At 36.9% G+C, this 18605-nt stretch overlaps 1 protein-coding gene across 3 annotated transcripts; it reads right to left on the bottom strand.

The window, feature by feature from the left end:
- Window positions 1-766: 766 nt before the first annotated feature.
- LOC132651093 (zinc finger protein 431-like) lies at window positions 767-18285 on the bottom strand. Of its 3 annotated transcripts, none has more exons than XM_060376387.1 (5): window positions 17974-18285; window positions 16593-16804; window positions 5822-5948; window positions 5569-5629; window positions 767-3963 (listed from the first exon to the last, which is right to left on the bottom strand). In XM_060376387.1, the coding sequence occupies exons 2-5, from the start codon at window positions 16686-16688 to the stop codon at window positions 2202-2204; spliced, it is 2046 nt and encodes a 681-aa protein (XP_060232370.1). In that variant the 5' UTR covers window positions 16689-16804; window positions 17974-18285; the 3' UTR covers window positions 767-2201. The 3 variants fall into 3 exon arrangements, with proteins under 3 accessions (XP_060232370.1, XP_060232372.1, XP_060232371.1); XM_060376389.1 differs by having other exon boundaries at window positions 16641-16804; window positions 17974-18281; XM_060376388.1 differs by lacking the exon at window positions 17974-18285 and adding an exon at window positions 17791-17836.
- Window positions 18286-18605: the final 320 nt, after the last annotated feature.

Below are 18605 nucleotides of genomic sequence, written 5' to 3'. Positions count from 1 at the left end.
CAATGAGTCTTTTGGCCAGTGACCACACTGGCCCTTATTTAGCCTGAAATATATATTTACATATCTGCTAGTGTGTGAATTTGCATATACAGCAGCCCAACTATAGAAACATTAGAAAAATCCGTAGCAGTGATATGGACTACTCAGGGATTGAGCTCAAATCATCAGGCTTAGCAATAACTAAATTTACCCACTGAGACAATTCTCTGACATTCACTTGCAGTTTTGAGAAAGTCTTATGAATAAGTCTTTACTCCTAAGAACCAACACGTTCCAAAATGAGACAGGAGTGTATAATTTTCATTTGCAAGTAGCATTTATTATTCAAATCATTTTATATTATTCCATTCTCTGATGACAATATATTCATAATCTGAATAAAGTACAATATTGTACTGATGTAATGTTTCAACTAAATTTTGTGCATGTCAGTGAGCTCAGTGGGAAGACTGTTATGCAAAACTGACAACATAAACTTGAAGATCATATAAGCATGACTAAAATAAACCCCACAAAGTGTCAGACAGTCTTCATATATCTGTCATAGCCTAAGAATGAATAGTCCACTAAACACACAACATGTTTTGAAATAAATCTCATTGCTGTTACATTAACTAGCACCTCTAGATAAATCTCTAAGAAGGCTAGATAAATCTCTAAGAAAGCTAGATAAATCTCTAGGAAGATGATGTGCCATATAGTAAATGTGGGAAAATGCAGAAACATGGAACTTCAAACAACATATACATATATATACACACACACATACTATTGAGCATTTATTAATTATTGATATCCAAGCAAGGCTTAAAAACAAACATTTTAAATGAATTTGTGAAAACATAAAAAAAAATACCACACGTTCTCAGAGACCCTTCCTTGAAAACTATGATCACAGACTGCCTGATATAAATAAGCAATGGACCAATTAGATGATGGGGATCACATTCTATACATTGCACAGAAAAATACCTTTCACCAAGTGGAAATGCATTAGAATACGAACAGCCACCACAGAAGGAATATCAGAACAACCTCATAAACTTCTGTGAATGGATTTGCTACACATACAGCAAATTCAATCCCTACTCCAATGTTCAAAATTCAGACCACAATCACAAATGGTGTTCTGCTCCATTACATTTAAGGGAACATGGTAAATAATTTACTTCCTCCAAGGCTATGATAAAAACAGATACAAAAAAGGTTCTTTTCTTGAAAATGGATACATTTATTATGTACAAAGTAATCAACTCCTTTGTACAAATAGGGTTGCTCTCCTATGAATTCTTTTCTACTTCCTGACATCACGATAATATAAGATATTTACAGTACTAGAGACATGGCTTTGCAGTTAAGACAAGTTCATTCCCAGGACCTAGGTAAGGTTTTTGACAACTTTCTAGAATTCCTGGTATGAGAAGATCTGGTCTCAGAAAGACCAGACGATAAGGTCTGGTCTTCATGGAAACTAGAAAGGACAGGCACATCAAAAACACAAAGACAAACTGTTATCACATAATGGAAATTAAAACAAATTCTTAAATATGTTTATTCATGAATGTTTTACTTATATAAGCATTCATTACTGAACTCAGGTGTTGAGGCAACTACAGGCTTATCTATAAATGTTTTCTTCATCATGAATTCTTTCATGTAACAGAAATCAAACACGTACATTTGAAGTCAGAGAAATGAATCCTTCTCAGTTGGTGGTATCATTTGGGAATGTTTATGAAATGTATCCCTGCTGGAGAAAGTATGTTACCACATAGGTTACATTAATAAGGTTTCTCTCGAGTGTGAGCTCTTTTATGTATTAGGAGATGACTGTTACATGCAAAGCCTTTCCACATTGCTTACATTCATATGGTTTCTCTCCAGTATGTCTTTTTTATGTCATGGGAGATTACTATTATGTCAAAATGCTCTATCACATTGGTTACATTTGTAATGTTTCTCTCCAGTGTGCATTCTTCTATGTAGATGGAGATTATTATGGCATGAGAAGTTTTTCACACGTTGGTTACATTTATAGGGTTTCACTCCAATAAGTGTTCTTGTTCAAGATGACTCTTACATGAAAAGACTTTATTATGAGACTGTTGTAAAAAGGTGATTCCACACGGCTTACATTCATAAGGTTTTTCTCCAGGATGTGTTCTTTTTGTCTTCAGAGACTACTCTGAAATGCATAGACTTTATAGACTACTCTGAAATGCATAGACTTTATCACTTTGGGTACATTCATAAGATTTCTCTCCAGTGTGAATTTTTTTATGTACTACCAGATGACTGTTCTGTGCAAAGGCTTTACGACATTCATTGCATTCATAAGGTTTCTCTCCAGTGTGAGTTCTTTTATGTCTTAGGAGAACACTGTTATATGCAAAGGCTTTACCACATTGGTTACATTCATAAGGTTTCTCTCCAGTGTGAGTTCTTTTATGTCTTAGGAGAACACTGTTACATGCAAAGGCTTTACTACATTCGTTGCATTCATAAGGTTTCTCTCCCGTGTGAGTTCGTTTATGTATTTGGAGACTACTGTTCTGTGCAAATGCTTTATCACATTGGTTACATTCATAGGGTTTTTCTCCAGTGTGAGTTCTGTTATGTACTAGGAGAGTATACCTCTGTGCAAAGGTTTTACCACATTGGATACATTCATAAGGTTTTTCTCCAGTGTGAGTTCCTTTATGTCTTATGAAATCACTGTTACATGCAAAGGCTTTACCACATTGGTTACATTCATAGGGTTTTTCTTCAGTGTGATTTCTTTTATGTCTTAAGAGATTACTGTTACATGCAAAGGCTTTATCACATTGGTTACATTCATAACGTTTTTCTCCTGTGTGAGTTCTTTTATGTATTAGGAGTTCAGTGTTAGATGCAAAGGCTTTATCACATTGGTTACAGTCATAAGGTTTTTCTCCAGTGTGAGTTCTTTTATGTCTTAGGAGATGACTGTTCTGCGAAAAGGCTTTACCACATTGGTTACATTGATAACGTTTCTCTCCTGTGTGAACTCTTTTATGTATTAGGAGAACGTAGTTGGATGCAAAGGTTTTACCACACTGGTTACATTCATAGGGTTTCTCTCCAGTGTGAATTCTTTTATGTAGTAGGAGCTTTTGTTTAGATGAAAAGGCTTTAACACACTGGTTACATTTATAAGGTTTTTCACCAGTGTGAGTTCTGTTATGTACTAGGAGAATATACCTGTTTGAAAAGGCTTTACCACACTGGTTACATTCATAGGGTTTCTCTCCCGTGTGAGTTCTGTTATGTAATAGGAGTGTACACCTCTGTGCAAAGGCTTTACCACATTGGTTACATTCATAAGGTTTTTCTCCAGTGTGAGTTCTTTTATGTATTAGGAGACCATTGTTGTATGCAAAGGCTTTACCACACTGGTTACATTTATAGGGTTTCTCTCCCGTGTGAGTTCTGTTATGTAATAGGAGAGTACTCCTCTGTACAAAGGCTTTACCACATTGGTTACATTCATAAGGTTTTTCTCCAGTGTGAGTTCTTTTATGTATTAGGAGACCATTGTTGTATGCAAAGGCTTTACCACACTGGTTATATTCATAGGGTTTTTCTCCATTGTGAGTTCTTCTATGTCTTAGGAGATAACCATTATTTGCCAAGGCTTTACCACATTGGTTACTTTCATAACGTTTCTCCCCAGTGTGAGCTTTTTTATGTATTATAAGAGTACTGTTACCTGCAAAGGCTTTGCCACATTGGTTACATTCATCAGATATCTCTGCTATATGTGTCCTTTTATGTCTTAGGAGATGACTGTTATGTGCAAAAGCGTTACCATATTGGTTTGATTCATAGCGGTCCTCACGAATATGCTTACTTTCATATGTGTGGGGACTCCTGTGATGTGTAAAGACTTCACCATATTGAGTATCTTCAGGGGGTTTGTCTCCACTATGAGTATTTTCATACCTGCAAAGATAATTGTTACATATGAAAACTTTACCACATTCATTACACTGATGAATCTAATTGTCCATGTCACTTAATTTTACAATTTGGTGTAAAGATAAATAGGAATTACATCTTAGTTTTCATCATTATTTTCACATTCACGGTTTTCTCCTTCTCTAGGGGTGTTTTGCATATTTGAAAATACCTGTGATGGTGAAAATATTTGTCACCTTGCTCACATTTATACTATTCTTTCTTACTTTATTCTTTAAGGTGTTTTGCCACATATTTGTACAAAACTGCAATACCTCAGAGTTTTAACTCACTGATTGGGTTAATAAATTTCCCTATACTGCACACCATGGTAAATTGGCAAAGTTAACTGTGAGAAACAGAATAATTTATATATTCCTAAAACTACATTTTCTGAAGTGTGATTTTTGTGAAAATTCCTAATGAAGTTGAATAACCAGTTAATTGATGTTGTTGTAATATTATGTGAAAGTGTGTCTGTGTATTGGAATGCTGATTGCTGAGACAGCAGAAAGCTAAGTGCTGAGCAGATTGCATAATTCTCTTTTTATGGTCCATCACCTGCCCTATATTTTGTAAACATTTGTCCTTCCTTACATTGGAAATAATAAAGAGCTGACAACTGATAGCAGGGCACAAAATGGAGGGCAGAACTTCTGAGTGAGAGAGGTTTGCTGGAAAGAAGAAAGCAAATGACAGGCGATTCACCAGCAGGACAGAGGGGTTAAGAGATAGACATGAAGATGAATAAAGAGGTAGTGCTGCCCATGCAGCAGGACACTGTATTAGGTTTATTTGTGTTAGGGAAAAAGAGGTTTCAGAATCCAACCAGTTAAATTGCCTAAGCTTTAAAATATAAAATAGTCTCTGTGTCATTATTTATACTGCTTGCATCTCTGAATAGTCCATATAAAGCATAATAGGTATCCCCATTTAAATATCTACTCATAATGGGGACTACTATTTATTTTAGTTGTTTTGAGTGGTATATTGTTTCTTTCAATATATCTATGACTTGTATTCATTGTGATATATGATATCCCTATTAAAAGAAGAATAATAAATGACATGGTTTCACGTTGCATTCACACATTTGATTTTTGTTCATTATAGATATGTGCTACAGGGATTATGGTTTTTCCACAACAACATTCCTGACTCTAAAAATCTGTCCTTCTCACAAAGCTTAGCAACATTATTACAAGTGTATGAGTAACCCCAGCTTTACTATGGACTACTTTAGTATAATGTTTTCTACATACTTTCAGCAACTATTTACTGTGAATACCTTTAGCAATATCTGAGTTGTAGGAAACTAAAGAAATGCAGCTCCACCTCATAGCGCTAACAAGGCTATGATTTAAATGTTGATCTTGCATGAGGTATGGTTTCCTTGCATTCTTAGAGGAGTGCCTTGCAAACACACATCAAAAACCTAACATGGAGGTAAATAGTTTAGTAACAAGTTAGTAATCATCAGTAAATATACTTAAAACATTCCATTTACACTGTCCCTTTTCTTTCAAATTTCCAAGACACATTAACATTTTCTCAGAACCATATTCATATCAGCTTACATATGAAAATTACCTTATATGTCTTCTAGAACTCTGACAATGCTTTTCAATATTATGATCTTCCCAACTGTAGCCTAAAATACAATACCAGAAAATGTATGTTTTATTATTGGAAATAAGGCAAAATTTAGGTCATAATCTATGATCAATCAAAGAACCATTCACTTTAGTCTTCCCCATGGGCAAGTGAAATTACAGAAGTACATCAATAATAAATAAAGAGTTCCTCCCTCATTTTAAAAAGTAAAGATTATTCACTCTCATACCTATAGCAGTGAGATTCCTGTAGGTCTCCAGCATCACATCTTGGTAAAGATTCCTCTGGGAAGGATCCAGCAAAGCCCACTCTTCTCGAGTGAAGTTCACATGCACATCATTGTAGGTCAATGCATTCTAAAATATTCACACATGTGTACAACAGAAAGCATGAAACGGACAAAGTATACTGGAAATGTATACTTCGTTTACAATATTTTCATTGAATTCTGGCGTTTCTTCTACTTATTTTCTGATACACAGGTTCTAATGTAATCATGAAATCTTTTTAGGAGGAAACTGAATAGTGAGGTTCACCTCTCTAATTTCTGCATCCTTTCAGGAGGATATAGCCTTGCAAGAGAAATGCCAATTCACAGAAATAAAGAGAGAGAGAGAGTAAACACTAACAGTAATGAGCACATATCAGATAAATAGTATGAACAATCCCTAACTAAAATAACAATGGACAAGCTGGGTGTATTTTCTCAAGTCTTTTATTCCAAGAACACTCAGGAGACAGGCCCAGGAGTATTTCATAGAGCTGGATGCTAGCCTGATCTATCCAGTAAGTTCCAGGACAGTCAGGGGTATGTAATAAAAACCTGTATATTCTGTAAAAATTAATCAATCAAATAAAAAACAGAGACACCTCTGTGAACACTACACCAACAGCTCAGACAATAAGATCAACAATTAACAAAGGGACACATGAAGATGAAAATCACCTGGAAGGTAAACAACTCCATCAATAGAACAAATGATAGCATATGGACTGGGAGAGGACCTTCACCAACCCTATCTCTGACTGAAGGATAATATCTAAAATAAAGAATTGAAGAAATTAGACACCAAATAACACAATTAAATCATGGCATAAAGAACTAAACAGACAACCCTCAACAGAGGCAGTGCTAATGGCTGAGACCCACTTAAAGATATGTTCATTGTCCTTAGTCATCAAGGAAATGCAAATCAAAAGAACTCTGCATTTTGAGCTTACATTTGTCAGAATGGCTCAGATCATGAACTCAAGGGATAGCACATGGTGGTGAGGATGTGGAGTAAGGAAAACACACCTTCAGTGCTGGTGAGAATGAAAACTTAAACAACCACTTTGGAAATGCATCTAGACATTTCTCAAAAACTTTACAACAGTCCAACATCAATACCTATATACCTGAAGAGCTATACTACTCTGGGGAATATACCCAAAAGGTGTTCTACCATAACACACAGACACTTGCTCAACTATGTTCATAGCAGATTTATTTGTAATAAACAGAAACTGGAAAAAACCTAGATATCTTCTGTTGAAGAATGGATAAATAAAATGTGATACAGTTATACAACCGAATACCAATTAGCTATTAATAACAAAGACTTCATGCAATCAGCCAGAGAATGGATGGAACTAGGAAAGATTTTTCTGAGTGAGGTAACCCAGACCCTGAAAGACCCACATGGTACCTACTCACTCATAAGTGGAAATTAACCATAAAGTACAGGATAACCATGGAACAATCCACAGACCCAGAGTGTCAAGGAGAGCAAAGGGAGGATGTAGGAAACTCACTCAGAAGAGAAAATAAGATAGGTACCTGAATTAAATGGAGGGAAGGAATAGGGTGGGAAAGGGAGTGAGGAGGATAATGGGGATGGACATCAAGTTTGGGGAAAGTAGAGGCAAGGAAGGAATGAAGAGAGAGAATAGAAATCAGGGTGGGTGAATTTGGAGGTCATGGGAGGCCCCTGGCAGGATACAGGTGTGGCCCTAGATGAGAAACCACAACAGCATGGGTTACGGACCATGAAGTTACCAAATGAGAAATATAATATGCTCTGTTAAATCTCAAAATTCAACATGTGGATGAAGATCAATTGAAGAACAGATTTGATATGTACAAATACCTACATTTCAGGTCATCAGCCAATAATATAAAAACAAAACAAAATTACAAAGCTAGCACTCTAGATTAAGATTCAGATGAATCTCTATGTCTGAGGCTTGCCTGATTTACATACCTACTTACAGGACACACAAGATGAGAGAAATTTTCTCTTCAAAAACAAAACCAACAAAATTAATAATATAAAACAATAGATCAATAGTCCCTTAGAAAATGGAAGCAGGAATTAAAAGTCTGCCAAACACATACACACACACACACACACACACACACACATGCCCTGGGCTAGATGGTTTTAGCATTGAATCATACCCGATTTTCAAACCAGAGTTCATACCAATATTCATCAAAGTATTCCACAAAATACAAACAGAAGGAACATTGCCAAACTCATTGTGATGGCAGTCACCCTGATACACAAACCAAACAAAGTCTCAACAAAGAAAGAAAATTTCAGAGCAATCTCACTCATGAACATAGAAAAAAAACATATTCAATAAAATACTCACAAACCAAATCCAAAAATACATCAAATATATACACGATGAACAAATACGCATCATCTCAGGGATACCAGGATGGTTCAAAATCCATCAGTGTAATCCACCATATAAAAAAACAAACAACAAAATCACATGATCATCTCATTAGATGAGAAAAAGCCTTTCACAAAATCCAACACCCCTTTCATGTTAACAGACTTGGAGAAATCAGACATACAAGGAATTGGGCACATACTTAACATAATAAAGGCAGTAAAAGGCAAGCTGAGAACCAGCATGAAATTATTTGGAGAGAAACTTAAATTCCACTAATACGAGGTACAGGACAAGGATGCCTACCCTCTCCATATCTGTTCAATGTACTACTTAAGTCCTAGCCAAGGTAATACCACAACTGAAGGTGATCAAGGAGATACAACTTGGAAAGGAAGAAGTCAAAGTATCACTATTCACACATGATATACTAGTATACATAAAGACCCAAGAAATTCTACCAGAGAATCCCTACAATTGATATATACTTTCGACAAATAGGCTGGGAACACATTTAATGAAAAAGATCTTCTGCTTACAAATGAAAAATGGGCTGAGAATGAAATTTGGGAAACAACACCCTAAACAGTAGCCACAAACAATATGAAATATTTTGTAGTAACTCTAACCAAATGAAAGACCTCTATGACTAGAATTTCAAGTCTTTAAAGAAAGAAACTGAGGAAGATATCAGAAGATGGAAAGATCTCCCAAAATCATGGACATGTAGGGTTAACATAGTAAAACAGCATTCTTAACAAATGCAATCTACAGATTCAGTCCATTTCCCACCAACATTCAAACATAATTCTTTAAAGACCTGGAAAGAGCAAACAAACTTCATATGGAAGTTTGAAGTTTTCATATGGAAAAATAAAACACCCTTTTGAGCAGACCAATCCTGTACAATTAAAATAAGGACATAGAAATAAACCCACACTCCTACTGAAACTTTACTTTCAACAAAGACAAAACCATACAATGGGAAAATAACAGCATCTTCAACAAATAGTTGTGGTCTAACTGGATGTCTGCCTGTAGAAAAATGCAAATAGACCCCTTTGTATCCCCCTGAAGAAACTCAAGTCCAAGTGGATCAAAGACCTTGACATAAAACCAGAGTCTCTAAATCATTTAGAAGACAAGGTAGAGAAAAGTCTGGAACTCATTAACATAGGAGACAATAGAACAAATCAGCACAGGCTCTGAGATCAACAATTAATAAATGGGATCTCAAGAAACTGAAAAGCTTCTGTAAGTCAAAGGACATTATCAAAAGAAAAAATGGCAGCCAACAGATTGGGAAAATAGCAACACCAACCCTACATCAGACAGAGCATTAAAAATCTAAAATATACAAAGAACTTAAGAAATTAAACACCAAGAAATCAACTAATCCAATTAACAAATGGGGTTCAGAGCTAAACTGGGAATTCACCACAGAGGAATCTCGAATGGCTGAGAAGCACTAAAGGAAATCATCAAAGTCCTTAGTCATCAGAGAAACAGAAATCAAAATGACTCCAGGATTCCATCTTACACTCGAATGGCTAAGATCAAAAACTCAAGTGACAACACACGCTGGTGAGGATGTAGTAAAAAGGGAACATTCCTCCACTGCTGATGGAAATGCAAACTTGTACAACTTCTCTGGAAATCAATCAATCTGGTGCATTCTCAGAAAATTGGGACTAGTTCTACCTCCAGACCCAGCTATACCACTCCAGGGAATATATCCAATAGTTGTTCCCTTACATTATATAACAAGGACATTTGTTCTACTGTGTTCATAGCTGTTTATTCATAACAGCTAGAAACTGGAAACAACCTAGGTGTCCCTCAAATCTAGAAGAATGGATAAAGTACTTCTGGTACATTTACACAATGGAATACTAACCAGTTATTAAAAATAAGAAATCATGGAAACTGCAGGCAAATGGATTGAACTAGAAAACATCATCCTGAGTGAGGTAACACAGACACAGATAAAAACACATAGTATGTACACATTTATGAGTGGATATTAGACATATAATACAGGATAATCATACTACAATCCACAGACCCAAAGAAGCTAAATAACAAGGAGGGTCCACAGGAGGGTGCCAGAATATCACTCAGAACAGAAAACAGAATAGACAGCAGAAGTGGATGAAGAGAGGGAACTGAGCAGAAATTTTTTTTCTATCTGTGAAGAATAAGAATAATATACTTTTTATTGCATTTGTATTGAAATTGTGAATAGCTTTCAGTTGAATGGTCATTTTCAAGATTTTATCTTTATCAATCCAGGAACATGGGATGTCTTCTCATTTTCCAGTGTCTTTCTTGATTCCTTAAGGTGTTTGAAGTTCTCATTGTAGGTATATTTTTTCTTTCATCTGTTTATTACTAGATATTTTACTTTCCTTCAGACATTTCTGAATGTATGTTCAAGATCTCCTTTGAATGTTTGATGTTGGTATATACAAAAGTAAATAGATTTGTGTACGCAGATTCTGTATCCTGTCACATAGGTATACTTTTTAATCATTTCAAAAATTTTTCTGATAGAATTTTGGGGAATTTTAATGCATGTTATTACATCATCTGCAAAGAGTGATAGTTTGAATTCTAATTTTCCTATTTATATTTCTTATCTTTCTTTATTGCTTAAACTAATACTTTGAGCAAAATATTGAAAAGGACTGGGGGTGGTGGACATAGATGACAAACTTCTGACCTGAGTAAACTTGCCTGGACCTTTTCTCCATTAGGGATGATTCTGGATGCAGGTTTCTCACCTATAGCTTTTATTATGTTCAGAGGTGTTGCCTCTAGCCTTACAACTTTTGAAACTTTTATGATAAAGGCATGTTGGATTTTTTTCAACGATTTTTGTTGTTTTCTGTTTAAAATCTTGAGGTGTTCATGTGATTTTTGTTTATACATCATTTATGTGATTTTTATATTTATTGATGTATGTTGTGCCATATCAGGGATAAGAAATTTGTTCAGAGTGGATAGTAGTTTTGATGTATGTCTGTATTCTCTTTACAAGAATTTCTTTAGAATTGAGTCTATTTTTATTAATTTATTTTTCAATAAATTTGTTTATTCACTTTGTATCCCCACTGTATCCCACTCCATCATCCCCTCCCAATCCTACCCTCCCTCCCTTATGTCCTCCCTTTTCCCACAAGACAACTAATAGCGGAGGTCTTCCTCTGATCCCTAGCTGACCCTAGCCTATCAGCTCTCATCATGACTGGCTGCATTGTCTTCCTGTGTGGCCTGTTAAGACTACAGTCCCATTAGGAGGAGGTGATCAAAGAGCCAGTCACTGAGTTAATGTCAGTCACTATTCCCCTTTCTAGAGAACTAACTTGGAGACTGAGCTGTCATGGGCTACACCTGTGTAGGGGTACTAGGGATTCTAGGTTATCTTCATACATGGTCCTTGGTTGGAGTAGAAGTCTCAGAAAAGACCCATATGCCAAGGTTTCTTGGATCTGTCATTCTCCTTGTGGAGATGTTGTCCCCTCCAGGTCTTCCTACCTCCCCCTTCTTTTGTAAGATTACCTCCTCTGTGCCCAAAGTTTGGCTATTAGCATCAGCACCTGCTTTGATATCCTGTCGGGTATAGTCTTCAGAGGCCCTCTGTGGTAGGGTCCTGTCCTATAGCCTGGTATCTCTCACTTCCAATGTCCATCCCATTTGCCATTCTGAGTGAGGATTGATCATCTAAACAAGGGTCCTCCTTCTTGTTTAGCTTCTTAAGCTGTACACATTTCAGTATGTTTACCATGTAGTATATGTCTAAAATCCACTTATAAGTGAGGATATGCCATGTGTTTCTTTCAGTTTCTAGGATACCTCCCTCAGTCAAGATGAGTATTTCTAGGTCCCACCATTTGCTTGCAAATTTTGTAATTTTTATAATACCTGAGCAGTATTCCATTGTGTAAATGTAACACAATTTCTGTGTCCATTCTTTAGTTGAGGGTCATCTGGATTGTTTCCAGATTCTGATTATTACAAATAAAGCTACAATAAACATGTTTGAACAAATACCCCTGTTGTATACTTGAGCATGTTTTGGATACATGCCTAGGAGTGCTATAGCTGGATCTTGAATTAAGAGCATTCCTTTTTCTCTGAGAACATGCCAGATTGATATCCAAAGCAGTTGTTCAAGATTACATTCCTGCCAGAAGTGGAGGAGGGTGCCCTTTTTCTCCACATCCTCTCCAGCATGTGCTGTCACTTGAGTTATTTATCTTAGCCATTCTAATGGCTATAAGGTGAAATCTCAGGGTTGTTTTGATTTGCATTTCCCTGATGATTAAGGAAGTTGAACATTGCTTTAAGTGTTTCTCTGCCATTCAATATTCCTCTATTGAGAATTCTGTTTAGCTCCATTCTGTTTACTATATTTTTAATTTGATTATTTTTGTTTAATTTCTTGAGTTCTTTATATATTCTGGATTAGCCCTCTGTCAGCTATCGGGTTGGCGAAGATCCTTTCCTAATCTGTAGGCTGTTGTTTAAGTCTGATGACAGTGTCTTTTGTTTACAAAAACTTTTCAGTGTCATGAGGTCCCATTAATTAATTGTTGCTCTTAGAGCTTGAGCTGTTGGTGTTCTGTTTAGGAAGTACTCTCTTATGCCAATGAGTTCAAGGCTCTTCCATGTATATGTAGGCTTTTTGTTATTTCTGTTGTTATTGAAGTCTAGTTTTAGGCCATGTGGTCTGATAGGATACAAGGGATTATTTCGATCTTCTTGTATCTCTTGAGGCCTTCTTTGTGCCCAATTATATGGTCAATTTTAGAGAAAGTTCCATGAGGTGCTGAAAAGAAGGTAAAAGAAGGTACACGCTTTTGTGTTTGGGTGAAAAGTTCTGTAGACATCTATTAGGTCCATTTGATTTAGGACCTCTGTAATTGTCATTATTTCCCTATTTAGCTTCTGTCTAGATGATCTGTCCCTTGGTGAGAGTAGAGTGTTGAAGTCTCCCAATATTAAAGTGTTGGGATCGATGTGTGGTTTAAGCTTTAATCATATTTCAGTCGCAAATGCAGGTGCTCTTGATTTGGGGGCATAGACGTTCAGGGTTGTAATGTCCTCCTATTGGATTTTTCCTTTGATGAGAATGGATTGCCCTTCCTCATCTTTTTTGATTAATTTCGGTTGAAAGTCTATTTTTATCAAGGATATTGGCCTATGGTTTTCTTTTTGTGTAGTTTTAATGGGTTTGCAAATGACAGCAATGCTGGATTTCTAGAAAGGGTTTTCACAGGCTCCTTCTGTTTCTTTTCCTTTTTTTTCCTTTCTTTTCATGATAGTTTAAGAAGGATTACTGTAGCTCCTTTTTGAATGTCTGGTAGAATTATGGTGTGACTTCATGTTAAGCAGACACACCCAAGTGGAGTAGATGATTAGAAATAATCAAATTCAGAGCTGAAATCAATGTATTAGGTACAAAGAAAACAATTCAAAGAATCAATGAGACTAAGAGCTGGTTCTTTGAGAAAATCAACAAGATAGACAAATCTTTAGCCAAACTAAGTAAAATGCAGAGAAAAACTATCCAAATCAGCAAAATCAGAAATGAAAATGGGAACATAACAACAGACATTGAGGAAATCCAAACAATCATTAGGTCTTAATACAAAAGCCTATATGCCATAAAATTTAAAAAGCTAAATAAAATGGACAATTTTCTTGATAGATTCCATTTACCAAAATTAAATCTAGATCAGGTAAATAAATTGAATAGTCCTATATCTCCCAAGGAAATAGAATCAGTCTTCCAAAAAAAGAAAGCCCAGGGCCAGATAGTTTCAGCGCAGAATTCTGCCAGATGTTCAAAGAAGAGCTAACCCCAATTCTCTTCAAACGAATTCACAAAATAGATACAGAAGGAACATTATCAAACTCATTCTAGGAAACCAGTCACATTGATACCTAATCCACACAAAGATCCAAGAAAAAAGAGAACTTCAGACCTATCTCTCTTATGAATATTGGTGCAAAAATACTCAATAAAATAGTTGCAAACCACATCCAAGAAAACATTAAAGATATCATCCACCATGTCCAGGCTAGAGCAGTAAGAAAACTAAAGGAGATCAAGGGGATACAAGTCAGAAAGGAAGAAGTCAAAGTATCACTATTCACAGGTGTTATGATAGTATACAGGAGTGGACCCACAAATACTACCAGAGAACTCGTACAGTTGATGAACACCTTCAGCAAAATTGCTGGATATAAAATTAACTCAAAAAACATCCGAGGTCTTCCTGTATACAAAAGACAAGTGGGCTGAGAAAGAAATTGGGGCAACAACAACCTTCCAATATTCACAAATAATATAAAGTACATCGGTTTAACTCTTACCAAGAATGGGAAAGATCTGTATGAAAAAAAAAAAAAAAAAAAAAACACTTCAAGTCTCTGAAGAAAGAAATTGAAGAATATATGAGAAGATGGAGAGATTTTTCCATGCTTATGGATCAGTAAGAATAACAGCAAAAAATGGTCATCCTACCAAAAAAAAATCTAGAGATTAATGCAATTCTCATCAAAATATCAACACTATTCCTTACAGACCTTGAAAGAACAATTCTCAACATCATGTTAACAAAAAAACAAAACAGAATAGTTAAAACAACCCAGTATGATAAAGAACTTCTGAAGTTATCTCCATCCCTGATCTAAAGCTATACTATAGAGCAAGAGTAATAATAACGACATAGTACGGGCAGAGAAAAAGCCTTGTGGATCAATGGAATTGAATCAGATATCCAGAAATAAACCCACACACCTACAGACAGGCAGGACTAAGGCCAGAAATTTATAGACTGAACCCCCACGGTATGTCCTTCTCCCTATCAAGCTACTTAAGACCTCCATCCCCCGGTACTACAGCATAGAATCTCTACTTCCCCTCTCAATAGACTACCATATCAGTGTTCTGTCTGAGAGAAAAATCCTGCTTTTGGAAATGCCTGTCTGCTTTCTTTTAAGTCCATGACAACTGCATCAATCCTGATCTAACAGACACTACAACATGCACTGAGGAAAGCAGCAAATCATTGGTTCATATTTTAAAAGTCTTCATTCAACTAAGCATTTAAATGCAAAAAAATCAATGGGTAGACTTCTAGATGTATAAAATCTAACAACATTAAATCAAGATGAAATAAATTATTAAAACAGACACATAACAACCAAGATAGAAATGGTAACTTAAAAATCTCTCAAAAAAAAGAGAAAAGAAAAGCCTAGGTCTAGAGATTCAGCATGAATTCTACAAGAGTCGCAAATAACTCACTACAATACTCCTCAAAGTATTCCATATAAGGGAAAAGGAAGAAACACTTCCATATTTTTGTTAAGACACCAGCAGTATTATCTTGATTAGAAAAAAATCAACTTCTGAAAATTAATAACACAACCTAATATTGTGTTAACTAATTAATAACTCATGTTATAAAGAACTTCTATACAGGTACTCAGTTATCTGTACAAGAGACATACTCACTTACCTAATACATATTACTGGAAGCCATGATTACAGACTATGTTAATATTAATGTCAAATATTACTGATTCCCATAATACTAAATTATATAGTATACAAACATTTACATTTTATCTTTTATTTACCTATCGACTGAATGAAAAGTTCAACTGACTTGTTCAACAATCATCTTGATATCTTATTTGAAGTTAATCTCCAAGGCTTATAAGTATAAGTGAGTCCTATATTATACCTTGTTGGTTTAAAACCCACACATTACACTCATCACTAACACATTGAGATATGACCCAGGCTCATGAGCACTGTCTATGTTCTAAAATTTATTAATGAGACCATGATTTTCATTTCACATTCATCTTACCTTATTAATACTAAATCATCTGCGAAAGCAATTACTTTTCTGTTACTGCTGACTCGAGGACAGGCTATTTATTGTCCACAAAAGGATCTTTTTATGGTCTTTTGTCATAAATATAGACTGTATTTTCGGTGAAATGGTTGCTTGGATATGATGCCCTATATATCTTATGGCATTGGACATATTCCATGAAGTGATAAAAATTTTGGTTCTTAAACTTGATATATTTTTACATTATGTTCAATTGTATCTTACAGGACTTCATCTCACACTAGGAAAACATTTGTTGAAAGACATTCAAATTTAATTTCTTCAAATGAGTGTTTTCAGTACCCAAATCATGTACGGTATATACACATACACTTTGACAGAAACTTTTTCCATTTTAATTTGTACTTGCAACTATAAAATGAAAATGTTTTATTGGTTTGAGGATAGTGAATTACTTACCAATAATATAAGATCCCGGTGCTTCCCTTGCTTATGAGTGAGGCTTACCTGGCATGGAAGAAGCCAGTCCATGTTTCTGTCTTCTTTAGGTCCCATTTCAATTTTGCTCAACAGCGTTTTATGGAGGGCATGGGACACTGCATACACTGCATTCCGTATGGAATAGCTGGGCTCAAAAACAGTCACCACATCATTTTCTTCTGGTTTAATCTCTATAGAAATTGGGTATGGGTCATGATTTTCACATAGCAAAACAGGAGATGAGCAATCAAACCTGTCAATCCAGAATTAATGGAAGTAAAAAATCTCCTGGGTACTGGGAGGCTGTAGAAGACTAGATATAGCTCATTAAGCCAGGGATAGCTATTGTTTTTGAATATGAGAAGCTTCCTCTGAAAAAGTTCATCAAGTCATTCCTATTTGATAGGGACTCAAAATAAAATGTGTTGGTTTGCCATGTTCTACACCTTCCTTCTGGTTGAAAATAATTTATTTACCATGCGGAAAAACTTCAGTTACTTATGTGAGTACAGAATATCTGCACTTTTACCTATGTATGTTGGTTCAAACTCAGGAATTCAACACCAAATAGTACCCAAGTTTCAATTAGCTGATTGTTTTTCTGCAAAGCCACACAGATTTCTTTCGTTCTTTCCTTCCTTTTCTTTCTTCTCTCTCTCCTTCCTTCCCTCTTCTTCCTCCTCCATCTCTTTTTTCTCTTTGCCCATATGTATATGCCCTCAGCCCAGCAGAGGTGGGCAGATCCTTCTGTACTGAGTCCCCAGCACCCTAACAACAGCCCAGTGCACCTTACCTACTCAACAGCCCCCTAAAAATTATTTATAGGATCTTTCCTGCTCGTGCACCCGCAGGCCAGCAGAGGGCGCCAAAACAACCAATACAAGGTCGTGCACAGCCTCACCCCGGGCGGGGTGCACCCATCTCCCCCAGGAAGCTTGCAGGCCTGGAGGGAGCAGAGGACTGTGCGTCTTCTCATCCCGCCAACCCTCTGCCTGAAGTTCTGCCCTCCGCACCACCAGCTGGGGGACTCCAGGCGGACGGATGGAAGGCGAGGAGCGGACAGAGGAGGGAAGCGGGGAACCCCAAAATCCCTCCTTCTCCCCTTCCTCCCCGCACCCACCCTACGTGTGAGCAGGACTATGAATTCATAACTGCTTGGGATAAGAAGATTGCTGACCTGGAAAAACCGTTCCGGGTAGCAGCACGTCTCTGACGGAAGTCCCGCCCCTTAGGGCTTCGCTTCCAGATCCGCCCCGCAGAGAGTCGAGACTTCCGGGCTCGGAGGCACCAAGGCCGCCCCACCATCTCCCTGGCCCCTGCCACGGGGATGTAAACACAAACCTTCTAGTCACAGACATACCTTTATCCCTTCGTTTCTCACTTCAGAGCTCTTGCTGGTCACGGAAGTCCCAAGAGTCCCAAGAGGAATCGCGGCTTAGATTTACCGGCGCGAAAACTACAAACATGGCTTCGGAGCAGGGACTTCTGGGATTGTATGCTAGAACTACAAAAATGGCGTCCAGGCGGCGCCATGCATACTGGGATTGTTTGTAGTCACAAACCTGCGTCTCTCCCTCTCTGTTGCCTGGACCGTGGCCCCAGAGTCGCCTACAAATCCCAGAATCCGCTGCGTGCCGTTGCCAGCATCATTTGAATGTGTTCCTTAGGATTACCACCATTTGGCTTGGCGAGGAGCGTGGAAGTAGGCGAGGGAAACCTCTTTGTCCTCAGACCCCACACAGCCTTTCCCCTGCTCTCCGTGTCTGTAAATCTCTCTGCCACGCCATACCGTCATAGGGAGCAGGAGCTTTGTGACGTCATTGTCCCGCCCCTTGTCCACGAAGTCAACACACTTAAGCTGCTCCTGCTACTACAGTAAAAAGTCCTGTCCCTGGTAGCTTGTCCTTGGGTCTCTGCACCTTTGATTATGTCCCTGGGAGTCAGACACAGACAATAATTTTTTTTTTTTTTTTTACATGAATACCACTCTGC

The sequence above is a fragment of the Meriones unguiculatus genome, assembly GCF_030254825.1.
Source record: "Meriones unguiculatus strain TT.TT164.6M chromosome 13 unlocalized genomic scaffold, Bangor_MerUng_6.1 Chr13_unordered_Scaffold_39, whole genome shotgun sequence".
Taxonomy (NCBI): Eukaryota; Metazoa; Chordata; class Mammalia; order Rodentia; family Muridae; genus Meriones; species Meriones unguiculatus.
This window is presented reverse-complemented; position numbering and strand designations above follow the sequence as displayed.